General features: G+C 38.4%; 1 protein-coding gene across 3 annotated transcripts in view; it reads right to left on the bottom strand.

The window, feature by feature from the left end:
* klhl5 (kelch-like family member 5) overlaps window positions 1-20,165 on the bottom strand; it is a 74,151-nt gene that overhangs the window by 41,731 nt on the left and 12,255 nt on the right. The window contains exon 2 of one of the 3 annotated variants that reach the window (XM_084106719.1): window positions 17,230-17,289. The exons of 1 other annotated variant lie outside the window; for it this stretch is intronic. Coding sequence is in view for 1 of the 2 variants with exons in the window: in XM_084106718.1 (XP_083962844.1) it covers window positions 14,239-14,801 (563 nt within the window). In the remaining variant the exon portion in view is untranslated. Of the gene's footprint in view, window positions 1-14,238; window positions 14,950-17,229; window positions 17,290-20,165 lie in introns of those variants that run through there. One more of the 3 variants, XM_084106718.1, reaches the window with a different exon arrangement.

The following is a 20,165-nucleotide window of genomic DNA, read 5'->3' as shown; positions in this document are numbered from 1 at the left end:
ATTTTTCTTACCTTCTTTTTTTACTTTTTAATGTGGATATTATTGAGCTTGTAGAAGTTTAGCTCTTGCGTTCTTCTGAACATCTTGGGCTGCAATTGCCCGATGTCATTTCTGAGTCATATCGGACCATAATCTGTCTCTCTTTTAAATGCATATTCCACGAGTGGTAGGCTACGATTGGCTGTTTTAAAATATAATTAATATCGAAACAAAATAACAAAATAACCCAGGCATTTAAAATCATTCAATATTTCATTATTAGCCTACATAATGATTTAATTTCTATAGGCTATATTTTTAAAAATAGAGCCGGCTCTTCAGATATGCGAGCCGGCTCCCGTCGTTCACCTACAAGAGCCGGCTCTAAGATCCGGCTCATTCGCGAACGACCCATCACTACTGTACATGGCAGACATAAGCCGGACGATAAAGTTCGGTAAGTTAATGTTAAACGGAATCAGTCCAGGAAACATCCACAAATCCAGAGGAGCGAAGAAACGAATGAGACTAAATAGCAGACAAATGAAATGAAAAACTAAACAGTGCAAGCGAGGCTACATTAGTCACATTAGAAAATGAAGTTGTAGGTTGTGTTTGATTAATTACATATCTTGTTTAGCTGAGGTAAATAAAACGCAATAGCTAACGTTACTCACGTATCCTTGTTCGATGAAGAACGAGACAACACAATGAGCCCAACGGGCGGTTGAAATTTAAAAGTCTGATTTTCGCGCTTCAGGGCAGTGACGAGTACATATGTAGTCCAGTGGTTGTCAAGAATTATTGGTAAAACTGTCATCTGATTGTGTAAATGATCAATCTCGCAGTCATCCTATAGATCTGTGAATTATCATGTTCATAACATATAGGCTAGTCATTAGCCAATAATCATTGATGAAAAATAATGTTTATTCTATTTCTCTTTTCCCTGTGTCAACAGGAGCTACAGCCCAAAGGCTCTTTTAAGAGCCTCAGCAGCACTGAGCATCTTTGGCTTTGTAAGTATGTTTTGACTAACTATCAGATGCATATGCATTATGTGATTAACATATTGTAATGCATAACTTGCAGGGCTCTACACTTACATTTCTTTTTAGGAGCACTTGTGAGAATCAAGAAACATTTCTGATTATTTTCAGTTGTAGGCTACACTTTTTTTCAGGATTCTTTGAATAGAAAGTTCAAAACAACAGCATTTATCTGAAATAGAAAGCACTACTGTTCAGTGTTCAGTCAGTATTTATTTATTTTATTTTTTTTTGGTTGTTGAATGAAATTAATACTTTAAATTAAATGTAGGCTATTAAATTGACCTAAAGTGACAGTAACAACATTTGTAACGTTGCAAAAGCTTTCTATTTCAGATTTAAGTTTGAAGGGCCATAAAGTTACTCAGTGTACCTTTAACGTAATTGTACATTCAGGCAATTAATAAAGTTCCCTAACAAGGGATGTGCAATAAAGCTATACTATTTAAACTAACTCGACTGGTAATAACTGCTGTTGCACAAGTTGTTACCTCGTCTGTCCATGAACAAATTTAATTAAATAAACTCATGACCATTTCTCAGGAGTTTTTTTTTTTTTTTTTTTAGATCAGCCATCAGTGGTTTACCGGTATGGAGGCCAGTCAAGACCAACTGGGATGCTTTTTCATGCTTCATGCTTTTTTTGCGTATTGAATGATCCCTGCTTTGATTTGTTATGAATTCAGTTCTCTTTTTGCATCCTCCTTTTGATTCTAAACTGAACTCAAATGCCACTGCGAATTGGGTAAGAGACAAACATAAATTACTTAATTGGGGAAATTGAGAGATGAAATCATGCTGATGACCTCAGTTTGACGTGTACTTAAACTCGAGGTTCTGTGGGGTGCGGACTGGATCGATTCCATTCCGGACAAATCTTTTGGGGTGCGGACTGATGGGGCAGTGAACCCGAGGTTACCCCGTGAGTCAGTCCTAGAGCTTCTCATGTACGATTTTAGGGAAAAAGCTTGTTTATTGGATACGTCGATTTCTTAGGCGTGCCGCAAGAACACCACAGGCAGTGTAATCACCATGGGAAAATCTCAGAGTAAAACTGGGAGTTGTGAAAAATATGATACACCGGTGTATTTCCAGATGAGAAGTTTATCTACATATCATCTTTTTACTCTTTTAATTCATTTTATAACTGTACTGTACATCTTTTTTAATTGTTTTTATAACTGTTTTAAAGTGCCCCTATTATGCTATTTACTACAACACTTACCTACAACAGGTTTACGTGCATTAAAGGTAAAAAAACTGTTTACTTTTCTCATAATATATTCAGATTTTCTGAGGCATTAGGCAACGTCTCCACGGTTTAATGACGAGAGGAACTGTTCTGCAAAGGGAAGGATGGTCCGACGAAACGTTGCGTCGTCGTAGGCAGTGGCGGAGCTAGGGGGTGGCCAGGGCCCTTGGTCTAAGCTTGGCCACCCCTTTGGCCACCCCTCTCACAACTGCTGTTTCTGTCCTTTTTTTATTGACAAAAATTGTGTTTTATAAAACGCTGAACCGTCTCTTTACGACCACAAAAAACGTGAGACTTTCAGACGCACACTCCAACTTCACCTCAGTGCCAGGCGCAAGTCAAACGAGTGCGGAAATGTGCAAGTGCCGAATGAGCTTCAGCAGAACATCAGACAGTGATATGCACATAGTAAATATAGAGTCAATCTTTCTCAACTGGTGAGTTGCAAGACCGTTTCGAGTAAGTCAAATAGTGTGCAGTCAACAACAAATGTAATTCTCTTTTTTTCTGATGCTACTTTTATTTTAGAAAATGTGTGTGAAAGCTTGTGACACTTCTGTGAGATGCTGAGAAAAGCGCGTTATTCAGTTGGCTATCTTCGGTAAGATGAGATGTTGTCAGGCCAAATGTCAGTAAAACTAACTAACTTTTCTGTCATACGTCTGACAGCCGTTGAACTGTGCTTGCGGTACGCACATCACGCGCAAATGTGGTGTGCTGTAGTAGCCGTAGTTGTCGTCAATTAACTCATGTAAGAATCAAAAAGGCGATTAAAGCTGTCAAAACTGCATGCATGTATTTGTTATATATGCGTCACATGTGTCTGAACATTCTGCTATGTGAGATCAAAATATAAGGCACAAATTGATAGCCTATGTAATGTTTTAATGTCCAAATACATATGAGCACTGTGCATTTGTACTAGACGATAGGCATTCATTTTGCGTTAATTTGTAAAGGACAAACAAAAATGGATAATTTTTAAATCCATAAAATAACTAATTTTACATTCTGGCAACATTACATTATGAAAAATATAACATTTTACATTAGCCTATGTGCTGTTGACTTCTGCCTTGTTCACATTCTTGCACATGGGGATTCAAAAGAGAACTTGTGTTTTCCTTTTTAATTTAGGTATGATAGAACTGTTGCAATTATTTATTTTGACAACTAATATAGAAAGTTATTATTATTTTTTGACAAACTCAGAATTGATTGAAGAGTTCATTGATTATATAAAACGCATTGAAAGTTGAATAATCTTTGGACTTCAGTAGTTATATGTAGTTATCTGTTATCTGCAATAGAACAAGCTATTGGAGATTTTGAGAACCAGAACCAAGCTAACTGAGCAAGTTGAACTTTAGCTATATTGTGTGCCCTTTTATTACTATTTAATTAATTTTAATATGAGGTGGTAGGTAATAATAAAAAAAATATAAAACTCACTCAGTATTCCATGATTCCTAATTCACTACTATCTCAATTACAATTAAGTACAAATGAACTTTATTCAGTTGTGTATGCACTAAAACAGTCCAATTATTGTCAAATTATTTTGTATGATAAATTAAGATTTCTGTGCCACCCCAGACTGGTTGCTGGCCCTTGCCTGGCCACCCCTATGAAAAAATCCTGGCTCCGCCACTGCTTACATGAGTTAATTGACGACAACTACGGCTACTACAGCACACCACATTTGCGCGTGATGTGCGTACCGCAAGCACAGTTCAACGGCTGTCAGACGTATGACAGAAAAGTTAGTTAGTTTTACTGACATTTGGCCTGACAAAATCTCATCTTACCGAAGATAGCCAACTGAATAACGCGCTTTTCTCAGCATCTCACAGAAGTGTCACAAGCTTTCACACACATTTTCTAAAATAAAAGTAGCATCAGAAAAAAAGAGAATTACATTTGCTGTTGACTGCACACTATTTGACTTACTCGAAACGGTCTTGCAACTCACCAGTTGAGAAAGATTGACTCTATATTTACTATGTGCATATCACTGTCTGATGTTCTGCTGAAGCTCATTCGGCACTTGCACATTTCCGCACTCGTTTGACTTGCGCCTGGCACTGAGGTGAAGTTGGAGTGTGCGTCTGAAAGTCTCACGTTTTTTGTGGTCGTAAAGAGACGGTTCAGCGTTTTATAAAACACAATTTTTGTCAATAAAAAAAGGACAGAAACAGCAGTTGTGAGAGGGGTGGCCAAAGGGGTGGCCAAGCTTAGACCAAGGGTGGCCACGGCCACCCCTGGCCACCCCCTAGCTCCGCCACTGCATGTAAGAATCAAAAAGGTGATTAAAGCTGTCAAAACTGCATGCATGTATTTGTTATATATGCGTCACATGTGTCTGAATATTCTGCTATGTGAGATCAAAATATAAGGCACAAATTGATAGCCTATGTAATGTTTTAATGTCCAAATACATATGAGCACTGTGCATTTGTACTAGACGATAGGCATTCATTTTGCGTTAATTTGTAAAGGACAAACAAAAATGGATAATTTTTAAATCCATAAAATAACTAATTTTACATTCTGGCAACATTACATTATGAAAAATATAACATTTTACATTAGTCTATGTGCTGTTGACTTCTGCCTTGTTCACATTCTTGCACATGGGGATTCAAAAGAGAACTTGTGTTTTCCTTTTTAATTTAGGTATGATAGAACTGTTGCAATTATTTATTTTGACAACTAATATAGAAAGTTAAAAAAATGTTTTGACAAACTCAGAATTGATTGAAGAGTTCATTGATTATATAAAACGCATTGAAGGTTGAATAATCTTTGGACTTCAGTAGTTATATGTAGTTATCTGTTATCTGCAATAGAACAAGCTATTGGAGATTTTGAGAACCAGAACCAAGCTAACTGAGCAAGTTGAACTTTAGCTATATTGTGTGCCCTTTTATTACTATTTAATTAATTTTAATATGAGGTGGTAGGTAATAATAAAAAAAATATAAAACTCACTCAGTATTCCATGATTCCTAATTCACTACTATCTCAATTACAATTAAGTACAAATGAACTTTATTCAGTTGTGTATGCACTAAAACAGTCCAATTATTGTCAAATTATTTTGTATGATAAATTAAGATTTCTGTGCCACCCCAGACTGGTTGCTGGCCCTTGCCTGGCCACCCCATGAAAAAATCCTGGCTCCGCCACTGGTCGTAGGAGAGGAATGTGGACAAACGTTGACACAACATATCAAAGGTTGGCTTGCTCATCCTAAAATTTCGGACCCACTGCTTCTTGTTAAAGCCCGCCACAATATGCTCCCACCAGTCCTGATCTCTCTCGCACACAATAACTGAAGCAAATGCACAGGCTGAAATGATGGCCCTTTTCGTCCTCCTCCGCCTCATAATCATGGTGATGTTTGGCGAACTTTGCATATATCGCAGAGCTAGCATCAATCATATTTTGCGTTCGTCCATCTGTGCAAGATAATTTAACCCTTTAAGCATGCACGTTTCAGATAGTATGGCAAGTGTAAACACATGAATCGGATATGGGTCACAATTGAAAGAACGTGTAAACGGACGGTCCAAAAAAATCGGATATAGGCAACAAATCAGAAATGGGCAATGCATCAAGACCTGCAGTGTAAACGACAGTCGCATTGGCACATATCTGATTTATATCTGATTTATTTCCACATATAAGTGAGGCCTGAAACCGATCTCGAAATATCCGAATGCATGCGTTTTTTTCCTGTTTACACGTTCATAGAACACATCCGATCTGTGTCACATATGAGCAAAAAATAGGAATTGGGTTACATTTCACTTGTAAACGAGGCCTTAGAGCTGTTACACACTACATGAAAGGTCATTTTCAAAAATCCAGAATAGGGGCACTTTAATTTTCCTTGCTTTTATTTTGTGATTATTTTAATTCCTTACTGTGTAAAGCACTTTTAATTGCCAAAGTGTATGACATGTGCTATATAAATAAAACTGCCTTGCCTAATGTTGAATCATGTTGCCTAATGTTGCATTGTAGTCAAGACCAGCTCATTTAAGTCCAGGTCGAGACCTGATTCAATCGGAGTCAAGACCAAGACCAAAAGAGGGTCAAGTCAAGACAAGTCACAATTCAGACAGTGTAAATATGCTTTCCTTTGCAGCTAATGAAGCCAAGTTTCGGGTCAGTGTCACGACATAATATTATAGAACAGATCATGTATGTGCAAGACGTAACAAACCACAAAAAAGGTCAGCAGTGTTGTAGTTCTAGAGAATTACTGCAGGTGACTGATGTTAATCAAGCAGTTCAAAAAAAGTTCAATCCACTGATTTACATGAACCATATGATGACCTGAGCATGAAATCGCATTTCGTTTTAGTTAATCAGTTCATTTGGAGAGGTAAATATAGAGTCCAAAACAAGACGGAAAACAAAGGATGCACAATATATCGGCCACCATATTGGTATCGGCCGATATATGTTCATTTTTAATGTCATTGTTATCGGCCCAATTAAAATATTAAAGCCGATAAATAATGGATTATTTACTTCAGCTGAGACACTTCAGATGCTGTTCAGACCCTGTTCGGTTTTGAATTGCTTGAAATATGATTGAAAAAAAGGAAAATACAGTTAAGTGTAACAAATGTCTGTCATATAGGCTATTTAAAATTATAATGAGAACATCATTATAATTGACCGTTCGCAAAGACCCGCCCCCTTTGGTTACTGTTAATGTCCGACAAGCCATGCCGCTCTCACGCCTCACCATGTTCTCACGCAGTGAAAAATACATCGCGGAGCAGAGAGGACACTGACAACACGCTGACATACAGGACAGACCAGGTTACTTTTGATTTGAAACAAAGTCTCAACTTTCAAATTTGGTCATTTTTAAAGAAATTTAAACAATTAATAGGCTACCATTTTGTGGCTCTTCAAGGTGTCGTGACGCCTCAGTTAAAGCATCTCACGAACCGACCATCTCTTCCTTCTAGTTAATTTATAGCATCAAATAAACATGAATGAACATCAGAAGGAATGTTGTTTTAACCGCGAAAAGACGTCAGTACACTCCGTTTTTCAAGTTCAAATCCTCCAATGTTAATCTACTAACTCTCCTGACTACTTTGTCGGACAAAAATGGTGGATTCTGCGGATGGCGGATTATGATTGGTCAGATCGCCTGACAATCAAACTCCCTGCGAAGGGTCAATTGTGTGCTTGGAACATGGTTTTTAAATGGTGAGACTTTTGTTTTTGTAATCAGGCTCTCAAAAATTATATAAAAACTTGGATTTAGATGTATCGGCCAGTATATCGGTTATTGGCTTTCAAGTATAAAGAATTATCGGTATCGGCCAAAATTTTCACATCGGTGCATCTCAAACGAAAACCATGTAAATAGGGTCTTAGACTCATTTTCAAGACCGGTCTCAAGTACTACAACACTGGACGAGAGCAGTAACAGTTTTCTTTCACAGAAGAAAATAATGTGGGTTTGAATTTTTATGTTTGGGTTAACTGTTCCTTTAAGACAGGGATTTTGAAAGTAAGAGAAGCAGACAGGAAGAAGAATGCAGATGCCGAGACGAACTGCAGAGATTCTCTCTCTTAAGCGCTTTAGTAAGTTATGGGTAGCAGGTTTTCACCCTCTGGCTCTTCTCAATGCCAAAATTATTTAGTCTCAAATGAAAACAGAGACTAGAGGCAACATAAAACACATACACAAATATACTCACAGCAAACACACAGGCAAACTAACAATCCTCCAAACACAACCTACCTAAGTAAACATCACACACACCCCTGCATGAGCGCAAACACACAGGAGAGAGGCAGCAAGTTATCTCAAAAAGCCAGATAAACACCTGCTAGTTCCTGAACATCCCCAGTGGACACTCGTCCATTCATATTTGCACTCTTTTTCTTACTCCCTTTTCACAGAACATTCTCCTTATTTCCTGTCTTCCTCCTCTGTTCTTTCTGTCAAACATTGGGGTGTAACAGTAACTGAAAGTAGTGACACTAACATTCCGTATCCTTTACAGTATCCACAGTAATGATTTTTCAGTAATAAGCTTCTTTTTCTAACAAATAAAAGTGTGAAAACGCTACACTGCTGTTTTTATTTCACATAGTTAGAACATGCAGCACTGCCAACAAAACTAAAGCAATAATTAAACAAGCATTTCTAAACTTTCCTCCCTCTTATATGGCATTGGACGGCGTGAAAAAAGTTAAAGGTTATGAGTAGCATTTAGCTTGGAAATCTACAATTTCAAAGCAGCTTCTCCAACACTGTTGGAGACACTGCTGTCTTTCACTCTTTACTTTCTGTGAACTTCATTTTCTACCTTTCAGAATTCCCTCTCTCTCTCGCCCTTTGGCTCTTTTCCCTAATCACTCAATTTTTTCAGTCTATGCTTTTGTTAGTTTCCTTTTGGCTACAAGCATAAGGCTCTCTCTCTCTCTACTCCATCTCCTTCTCATTTTATGAATATTCTGCTCTATTTTTTAAACCTCATGCTGTCAAAAGATCTGACATTCAGTCCTCCAAAATGAAAAGTTAAAATATGCATATTCATGTCTGATCACTTCAGTTGAGGGTAAAGAGAAGTGAGGTGGTTTCCAGGCGATAATGAGCTCCATTGATATCTGCTGTCATTTCAGAATGGATTTGAGCTGGGATTACGACACCATTTGGAGATCTGGATCAGATTTAAGCCTCTGTAGGCCATTTCTGAAGGGAATGAGGGAATATATCAGATAGAGAGGGGAAAAAAAGAGATTTTACATTAAAAAAAAATCTGGTGAACATTATGAAGCATATCAAACAGCATCTTACAAGACTCTGAGTCTTATTCTACAAATGGATACACATAACCAAACATTAATATATTGACGACTCGTGCAGTTGAGGAGACATGCACATAGAAAGCCATAAAAAAGGAGAAGGAAAAGGGTGAAAAAAGAGGAACAGAAAGACAAGCAGTTCAAAATATCAATTCAACACTTCCAAAACAGCAAACAAGAAACAAGTTTCAACCTGCCTGATAGAGCAGAGCAGATATAAAAAAATAATCTTTATAAATCCATCTGGGGACATTCTGCTCTTGATCACTTGACTTTATCCATAAAGCCAGAAGCTCTTTTCTAGCTCTCACAAGAAACTTTTTAAAGTTTAAAACACTGTTTTCAGGGTTTGAATTGACGGAGGAATAAGGAGTCCAGGACTACCCATTTGAGTTAAAGGAATCTGTTAAATGATTGCCCCTGACATAACATTTGATTGTTTTTCATGTATTCAATTTTTCATCAGAGAGCTGCAAGTTCTAGACATGCCCAAGTGTGAAGCATTTTGTTCCGAAGATGATTGAAAGTCTTAAAGGGTTAGGAACGACATGAGGCTGAGTAAATGATGACAGAACAGCCTAATTTATTAGGTAATAATGTTTTACTTTTTTATAAATAATACGAAAAAAATTAGTTTTGAGAACCATTTGATCACTGAAAGTGTTCTCCTGCCCAGGCTTTACTCAGCCCTCTAGACATAAAAAACATAGCCTACACTATAAATTGAAGACCAAAATAAAACCCATCTTTCTCTAATCCCAGACAAAAAATGGAGAATTTAACCACAAAATAAAGGACTCCTCCCTTGCTCTATAGTTGACTGTAGAGTAAAATCTACGCATGTCCACATAAATGGAAGTGTGAGCCGGAGGCAAAGAGAAAGGAAGAGCTCTGGTTTGAATGCTCAATGGATATCAGATGCTTTGCCCCACTATCTCAAGATCGTAATTGCAGTTTTCAGTCGGCTAGACGGTTTTCTTCATCTTCCTCTCTCTCTCTATCTATCACTCTCTCACTTTCCTGTAAGTCATAAACAGCCCGAGGGCCTGGAGTCATCCTTGAATTCCCAAATAGTCACTACTTATTTGTGCTTCTACTATAACAAACCTTGTGTTTGAAAAAACAAAGATGTGGCAGTCAAAGGCACATGCATATGTGGTTTGTGAACCCATATGATGAGGGCCATTTTCACTAAAGTACATTTGGAGGATGGGGGAAAAAAGAAGAAAAAAAAAAATCACAAACTACGTTAATATGTGATTATTTCCAACTTAAGATGTTTACATGACACGAGCACAATACATTTTCATTATTCTGATTATTCGCTAAGAATTATGGTTATTTTTACCGCCATTATTCACATACCCCACAGCACAAGTGATGAACTCACATACAGTATGTGTGTTACTGGCCATTGTTTTAGTCTATTTACGTCAAATTCAAAACGCATTTCTATTAGCGAAACTTTTTTTTAACCTTTTTCGGTGACACGCCTACATGTCTTCATTTATGTCACACAACATTGTCAACATAAACTCAGTTTCTTTAGCAACCCAAAAATGTGATGCCTTCTTTACCGCCATGATTACAAATCTGTGCATGACAACGTCAGAAGCACGTGCACACTTTGATCAGAGTGGAATAAATGCAATTTAAGTGTTTACCTACTGTTTTTTTTTTTTTTGTGATAAAATTTCCAGCACTACTGGTCACCAGAATAAGGCCTTTTTTCTTTGCTGGGACAAGCATGGGATGCTGATTGCTGGTTTGCTGGTCACCAGCATATGAAACAGGAGTGGTGGACCGGCTACCAGTTAAATTTTGCTTTAGAACAGCATGACTATGCTGGTCCACCAACTAGACCATTGCCAGCACTATACCAGCTCTAACCAGCATAAACCATCCTGGAGCAACGGGGAATTATGAGCTTAATCCCAATATTTATTGGGATCTAAACAAATCTAAATTGTTTTTACATGAGGTAAATTCAATCCCAATATTGCCTAAATCTTATTATAATTGCATTATGATGGTGCATGTAATTGTGTGCATCTGTATGCATCTGTCATTGGAGGTAAATAGCAAGGTAGTGAGAGTCAGTTCTCACAGTTTTCAGATTCAGTCTCTTACGTGCGTGTTTGTGCGGTTATCTCTTCCTGGTATGAACTCTAAGGAGCAGCAGCAATAGGTTCAATCTACCGTCTCCAAGGTGATGAGTGACTAAGTGCCTTTCAGAGCTATACCACACTGACAGACCCACATCCTTTGCTCTCTCATATAAAAAACCCTAGTAAACATACCCACTCACACAGGCTAGTACCAAAATATGAAGTCCACAGTACAATCAAACAAGGAACAAAGCTGATGGCACATATTTATAGGTCATTAATAAGAGACGACCACAGAATGAATCGTCAAACCCAAGAATGGGTATCAGATCAGGAAGACGGACACCCTTGTATACAAAGCATGTACAGTAACATTCTGCAATCCCATAAAGCATTGTAACGCCTAACATACTGTAGAACTGAAGTCTGTTTTCATCTTTTGAACTCTCGCATAAAAGATTCACAGCTGTTCATCACTAAGGATCTGTGAGGGAACATTAAGCACAATTTATGTACACATTACTTCCTTACTGAAACAAAAGTGTTTATTGGACGTTAGCCTACATCATATTCGCTCTACTACACGCAAGTGAGCTAATGCATCAAAGGTGAGATAAGAGCTTTGCATGTCACGAAAGTAGTATAAATTTAAATCTCTTTCTCTCACATCGATAGTTCACCAAACAATGAAAATTCTGTCATTATTTGTGAAACTTCGTGTTGTTCCAAGGCTTACTTTTTTCTGTGGAACAACAAATGAAGAAATTGTCTTTTTCATGAAATAAAACAAAATATGATGACTGATTCTTGTAGATGTCAAGCTTCATAATGGATGCAAAACATTATCAAATATAACAAGTCACACTGTTAAAAAAATCTGTAGAAATTACAGTATTATTGGCAGCTACTTGCCAGTAACTTACTGTAGATTTAAATTGATGTTATTTACTGGCAACAGTTTGTTCAAAGTTAAATGAACATTAAACATTAACAAGTCTTTATCTTTACAGAATAAAACTAAAATAACAGCCTCATGCAAAGCATTCTGGGAACCAAAATCTGAAGGAAAAAAACAGAAAAAGGTTGATGAAGATTTCTGGTTCCCAGAATGCTTTGCATTAGGTTGTTATTTTATAGTTTTATTCTGTAAAGACAAAGACTTGTTAATGTTTAATGTTCATTTAACTTTGAGCAAACTGTTGCCAGTAAATAACATCGATTTAAATCTACAGTAAGTTACTGGCAAACAGCTGCAAAACTACAGCAAATTTTTTACAGTGCATGTATTGTATTGTAGTGATTGTGTGAGAAACAGATCCCGACAAACTTGACATCTGTCCTTGTCTACTCTTGTATGAAGCGATCATAAGAGATATGGATGTCTAATTAGTGAACAAATGATGTGTTTCAGTCTAATCTTTTCAATGAATCGGTTGATCTAATTCACAAAACTGCTCCGGGCTGCATTCCTCTAAATCATTGTGAGCTAAGTTAATCATAGAGGCCAGTGATGCCAAGTCTGCAGTTTTCCCACGAAATTGGGCTACTTTTAAGTTGTTGCTTGTTGGGTTAAAAAAAAATGTCCCCGTGGGTTGATTTCTACCCCTGTATGTACTATTTTGGCGCTCCAACACCCCCCAAAACATCCCCCAGACGTACAAATTCAGAGGAAAATTTGGCCGCCCGACGGAGAAAATCGCATTGGGTTATATTTCGGGCTACTTTGACTGGCCATTGGGCTACTTTTGTTGCAAAGACCTGACAACTATGGTAAAGAGACCAATGGTGGCAATGGTTCTACAATCTAATTAATCTTACGATTTTTGGAATCGCAGCTCAGGGCTGCATTTCCCAAAAGCACTGTAAGCATATTGGTGCCATTGATTTCTATGATCTAGGCTTACGATACTTTTGGGAAACAGCCCTAAATGATTCATTCATGATTCAAACTGACTGAGTGAATTTAGCTCACTGACTCAATCTGCTGTTAATAACTCACAGGTAAGAAGATTAGCAGTGAATTACAACTTAAATGTGGGTCGTTACTCACAAAATGACTGTATGGCTTCTCAAGGCCTGGAATATAGCACATAACAGTTATACTTTTATGGTACTTTTATATATCCTTTTTGAGATTTGACATCAGTCACTTATTCATTGTCAGTGCATGAAAAAGATACATCAGGACATTCTTCTGCAGAGGTCTAACAAAGTCTTATAGGTTTGGAACAACACAATGATTGAGTAAATGACGACAAAATTGGCATGCTTTTAAGCTATAAGCATGAAGTAACACCACACCTAACACATTATAACAGCCATGGAGAACAAGAATTTGCCAAAATCTATGAAATATATGACTGCTGTTGTTATTCAACCTCATAAACAAGAAGTGGGGTGCGGTTCTTCTCATAACTTGTCAAGATTTTTATTTTTTTCACCATTTCTAATCATCCTTTTTGCCTTCACTAGATCATTTTAAATGTTCCTGCGGTGTGACAAATTCATTTTTATACATACAAACATTCAATGCAATGTCTCAGTTAACACGAGGTCATAAAAGCATCATGCTTAATAATTTCTAAATGATTATTTCACTGCAGATTCCCAAAAAAATATCAACTTCATATCAACTGCCCAGTTATATCTGCATTAAATAATTTAGTGCATTGTACTCAACATCATCATGGCATTAAGGTGTGAATGCATTTTCTTTTCTTTTCACCAACTCCAAAAATTCCAAAAATTTCATATTTAAGGAAAAATAAATGCAAGCACATTTTACTGTCTGTAAAATGTTTTTGACATCCAGGTAATTATTTGAATATACCATATGCACTATTTATCACACAGAGAAAGTGTGAGGAAACAAAAAGGAGAGCTTGTGGTAACAGTTTAATCTTAATAGAGAACAGCTGGCGATGCATCTGTTGTGAAGTGGTACCAGTTCGGTACAAGCGCCCTGCTGTGCTCGACACCACACCAGTAATACTTCCCATACCTGCACGAGCTGGAGTCAGACTCCACGTTATTATTGTTCTCCTCGTCTCCAGGGCCAGGGGCGTCTGATACACGCGTGGACTGCTGCTTCTGCGGCTTCTGCGGCTTCTGCTGCTGCTGCTGCTGCTTTTGCTGTTGCTGGAGCGGCTCCAGGCTCTCGCTGGAGCGCGAGTGAGCCGGGAAGACCCAAGGCGCCGGCGGGGAGCTCCGGCACTCCTGCTGGCTCATGGACCGAGGACACGCGGAGGCATTAACCACCACTGCCGCCGCTGAGTGCCCGCTGTTTGGACCAGAATCCGCAAACTTTCGATTGTTGTTGATGTTGGAGGAAGAGTTGCCGTTACTCGAGCCGGCACCGGCAGCAGCGTTGGGGCTATTGCAGCCACCGAGGGAGGGCTGATCACCGCCGGATGAGGTCCCCCGGTTGCTACCACCGCTGCTGCTGCTGAAGAGATCTCCCGAAGGCTGGTTACCGGGAGAAGGAGGAGATACAGGGTGGCCGAACCATCGCCAGCGGATGCGCAAGATCTGTTTCACGTCAAAGTCTTTCCTGGGATTCGACATGCCCGAGACTCCGGTAACGGGAGACGCGGGGAAGGAAGGACGAGCCTCGTGATCCGTGATTGTCTTGGTAACGGAGCACGCGAGCGCTGCTGGCGAAGATCACGGAGGCGACGTGTAGAGTGAGACTGAGTACGGAGGGGAAAGGAAAATACACACCTCTCTCTCTCTATCTCTCTCTCTCACTCTCACGGAAGAGTCGAACACTCGTCTGTGCGGTAAAACCACATATGGCACTTTTCAATGACCTGCGTGTCGTACATCAATAGAAAGAAAAAAATATTCAAGGTAACATCTGTCAGCCAATTCAATGAACCTTATTGGCATGCCTATTTCATTGGCATGATAAGATCATTATGCGTGATGATGAATTCAGAAATTGACATTTGGAGTCTATACTGATGTTGGAGAATCAATAGCCTTAAAGGTGCACTCTATATTATTTTTCTAATTATTATTTTTTTTTACAAATAAGTCAATTAAAACCACTTTTGAAAAATATAAACAGAATGGCTTTCTCTCACATGAGATTATTATTCTTTTTGGAGAGGAATTCACAAACTATTTTGTCAGCCGAACTCCAGATTTGTCTATTTATTTTAAGTATTCCTTGAGATTTTAAGTTAATATTTCCAACATTTAAAAACACATTTGCATGTTCATTATTCTCCTATGTCAGTTCATGGTCATATTACAAATTACATGCAGGTAAACAAATAAAATATTTATATATATAGGCTATATTAGCTTTTCATCAACTCACAAACCCCAATTTGGGAATTATTCTACCCCTATTCTAGAAAAAGCAGTTTTAATTGGAGCAGTTCACCTCATGGGCGCTCTAGAGGCTGCTCATTGCAGAGCCAGTGGGTGGAGCTTGACATCCAGCTCCCCCTCACTGTATGTAATGGGTGGAACTAGATGGTCCAACCACACCCATAACCTTATTGCTACATAACTCCACCCATTAGGTCCACAGAGGTGGATCTGGACTAGGTCAAGCTCCACCCATTACATCCAGAGAGGGGGAGCCGTCATTTGGCTCTGCAGTGAGCACCACTTGATTTGAGGCGTTCACACCATGGCGTAATAATTACCATAATTTGTGATGACAACACATGACGTTCTACCTTGAACTGGGATTTAAGCAGCGGTCAGGTTGTACAGCTGTCAAGTGGTACAAGAAGGAGCTCTCAGAAAATTCCCAGTTTACCAGTTGTATTTACGAGAGGACGTGAGCGCTTTTTACAAGCTGGAATCTCGTAATTACGGTAATAACGACATGACGTAAATGCACCTTTTGTTCGGAATCGCACTTCACCATTTTAATAGGTACTTAATTCATGACCGTTAGGTTCTTAATGTGTGTAGTATAATTGTAATCTGGACACATTCGTCATGTTGTCATTGTCCTGTGACCTATCATATTCAGTTGCGCTGTTTCACTGCAATTCACAAATCCTCTCCTGTGGCCTCCATCGGATGAGCACTTCTGAATATGAGCAGAAGTGTTAGGTCATCTGGGGACTCGCCCAGTATAGGAAAGTATGCATATTTGGATGCAACCAAGCTGTCTTGCTGCAGATCAAGAATGAACAGTAAAGGGCTTGATGTACAAAACCGATGGTGCAGTGTACCCTTAAATACCATTTAAAAAAAGTAACACCTCATCTCTGTATGAATGGCAATGTGAGTATTGTATTAGTCATTGGAAAATGGAAATTAATATTTAAGCCTACATTAACCACTACACAGTCACATCACACCCACACAATCTTTTTTAAGGTAAGCCTAAAACACTGTATCTTTGCACATCAGCAAAGATTCCAGCAAAACCCCCAGAGACTCAAGGTAACCTTTATTTTCACCACACTTTAAAAATTAGTACCATGACAAATACACCACTTTGCTGTTTTTAGCACAAGCATCCCTCTCATCCCTCCCTTGTTGATTCATTGACCTTTTCTACTTAGAACTAACTTAGTCAATGGAAATACAAACCAGACAACCACTCTACACAATCAATACTACACATTAGTTCAATATCGCTTACACACCCATTTGTCAATACCACAACAGTACACATAGACAAGAAATGCAAAAAGATGATGGGAGACATTAATGGCAGGAAAATGTGAGAGAAATTAATGCGAACAAGAGAAGCTGAGCTATGAAGTGTGAAAGAGATTTAACAAGTCAATAGATGTTTGTTGTATTTTTATTTTAACAGACAACGATGCAAAAGGAGATGTCCATCTGCCACACAGAGATAGTCCATAAACAACTTTATTGTTTTTTAAATACTGTCCCACACATGCTAGAAAGAAAGAAAGAAAGAAAGAAAGAAAGAAAGAAAGAAAGAAAGAAAGAAAGAAAGAAAGAAAGAAAGGAGTTTTGGTTCTGTAGCTTAAGTATTTTCCTTGCCACAAACCTGTCTTTAATTTATGTTCTGTGCAAGAGTGAATGTGATGCCACCACAGCAAACTGCAGTCTGTGAGAGAGAGAGAGAGAGAGAGAGAGAGAGAGAGAGAGAGAGAGAGAGAGAGAGAGAGAGAGAGAGAGAGAGAGAGAGAGAGAGAGAGAGAGAGAGAGAGAGAGAGAGAGAGAGAGAGAGAGAGAGAGAGAGAGAGAGAGAGAGAGAGAGAGAGAGAGAGAGAGACAAAGGGTAAATCGTTCAGTAGGATCAGCGGTGAGTTTGGTCTCAATTCTGGCCATGCAAACCACAACAGAGAGCAGGAATTTCTGCCTGCTTTTGTAACATTATTCACAGATGTTGGCTCTAAGGGCGCATTAAATAAACACAGCCAGACCCACGTGCCCCAAGTGCCACTGACAAGCAGCACAACATATACTAGTGGAATGGAGACCAGGATTCTTTCATTTTATCATCATGTCCCAGAAAATTACTGGTTTAGAGCTGAATCATTCTCATCGGGCAACCAAATACAAACCACATAATGCAAAAGAGGCAGATTTTAGAGCATCTTACCCATAATGCTTCCCAAATATAGCCTATGCCTGAAATAAGCGCTTTCCTTAAAAAATCTGCAGTGCATAGGAATAGATCCCCTAAAAATAAAAATAATGGAAGGGGGAGGGGGATCTGTCATTATTTACGCATACTCGTGTTGTTCTACTTTTTTATGGAAGTCTTTCATAGATGTTTTGAAGAATATTTACACTGCTTTTTTCTATACAATTAGAGCATGGCCTCCCTTACGAAAAATAAGTATACTTCAGATTCATTTTATTAAGTATCCTTAAGTTCATGTATATTTTTAAGTATACTTTATGTAAGTATATTAATATACTTGTAGTCTACAATGTACTTGTAGTAAACTTGTGTACTATTTCAGTACTACTTGGGACTAAATTGGCCCACTTTTTAGTATACACAACTACAATAACTTGATTATACTTTTAAGTATATCTCAATCAAAAGATTGAGTATAGGCCAAATATACTTACACTTTTCTGTCACTACAAGTCAAGTATACTCAAGTATGCAATTTTAAAGTCCGCGTGAACCGGAAGTTGCAAACGACTTTTCTCCAGTGCTGTGACGTATTTCCCAGTGAAACGGAATATTGAACAGAGGGCAGGGTTTTACTCTAGCGCTCCTCCTCTCCATCTCTCACTCATAGCAGACTAACGGTTTGAGGGGAGTGGTTAAGGGTTTCCCAACCCAAGTCCTCAAACCTACGTCATCAGAGAAGGGACGCCATTCCAGACCGGAAGTAACTTTTCAGACTTTGATTAAAGATTACGACGGCAAACAATTTTTTTCTGTGTTTTAACTTGCACGGATTAATTGTTCACCACAAGACTAGTAATATGCGCTAACAAAGTAAATAGGGTCAATTTTGATTTCAGTTGAACTTTAAATATATTTCTGAGAAGTACATAAAGAATATTTCTGAGAAGTACAAAAAAGTAGACTGAAAGTATACTTTCATATTTTTAGTTTAAAAGAAGTATACTAATAGCACACGTGAATAAACGTCTTTTTCGTAAGGGCTGACAAGCTCCAAAAATGACAATAAAGCACTATAAAGCATTATATTAATCGCATTGTGAACAACTGTGCATGTTTTTTTTGTGTGTGTTTTTTTTTTTGGACCTCATAATCCTCCAAAAATCATTTAATCCGCATAAACCCCGCCCCTTTCTTGAGGATGGTCACATTTACTGTTGTTTGGTGAATTTTTGCAGGCAAAACCCAGTCAATAATAATCCAATTTCAACAAGAATCTAAGCAATAACAAATTGTGTGTGAGGGTGAAGGATCAGTTTCAATTCGGAAGAAAAGATCTGTCACTACAGTTACATCTCATCTCATCTCAAATCTCATTCACGCACAATCAATCTTGCTGTGTCACAATCAGTGACATGAGACATGAGCGCCAATGGCATTTGACATTTGTTTTGACTGCATGATCTAAAAACTTTACTTTCTGGCTTCAAAAAGGCTTGGAATATTGCACACTAGTCATATTTTATTGAGCTTTATATTTCCTGGTCATTATGCTTTAGTATGAAAAAATGCACTATGCATATTCTTCAAAACATCTCCTTTTGTGTTCCAGAGAAGGAAGCAAGGGGTTTACATCAACATGAGAGTGAGAAAATAATGACAGAATTTTAATTACTGGGCGAGCGGTCACTTTAAAGGAATGCATGTGGCAGTTGTGTATGTGGGAGGAGATTAATTCCAAGGAGGAATTTAATGCTGTCCCAGAGTGCTTTGTTCCCTGACAGCAATGCTGCACTCCTGTCAGCTGGAACGGAGACTGCATTGCGTGAAAACACAGGTCTCAGGCCAGTAGTCATACTAGCTTCGAGGAGAGAGTCAATGGTGACCCTGTGATGGTCAAAGCTTTATTTCACACTGATTCAGGTCTGGAGGAAGCAAGCCTGACAGGAGTGTTAACCTCTGTATGTGTGATCATAAATACGCACACACACACACTCACATTCATTCATACACCCTGTTGTCACAAAGCTTTATGGCTAGCGCGACTGCACGAAACATCATTGAGTGATTGGAAGGATGATTAAGCAATTTATTCTTTATGGCCCCTACTTATTTTCTCAAGGTTAATCCAATCCGTCTCTCCTTCTCTCCACCCCTTGATTTCATTTTTCATCTTTCCTGCATGTAAATCAAAACCGTCCAGCAAATATATCACACAAATGGGCATATGGAGGAGACGCTGGGGAGACTAATTAAACTATCGCATGATTCAGCATTTCTTGTGTTGTGAAAAGAAGGATTGCTGTAGGACTACAAACCTGCACACATGCAACATACACAGGTGACATAGGCTATGTGCTTTAAACAAAAACAGAATATTATATTAAATGAAT

The sequence above is a fragment of the Abramis brama genome, assembly GCF_963993115.1.
Source record: "Abramis brama genome assembly, chromosome: 2".
In the NCBI taxonomy this organism is placed as follows: Eukaryota; Metazoa; Chordata; class Actinopteri; order Cypriniformes; family Leuciscidae; genus Abramis; species Abramis brama.
Note: the sequence above shows the minus strand (reverse complement) of the source record. Positions and strands in the feature narration are given on the sequence as shown.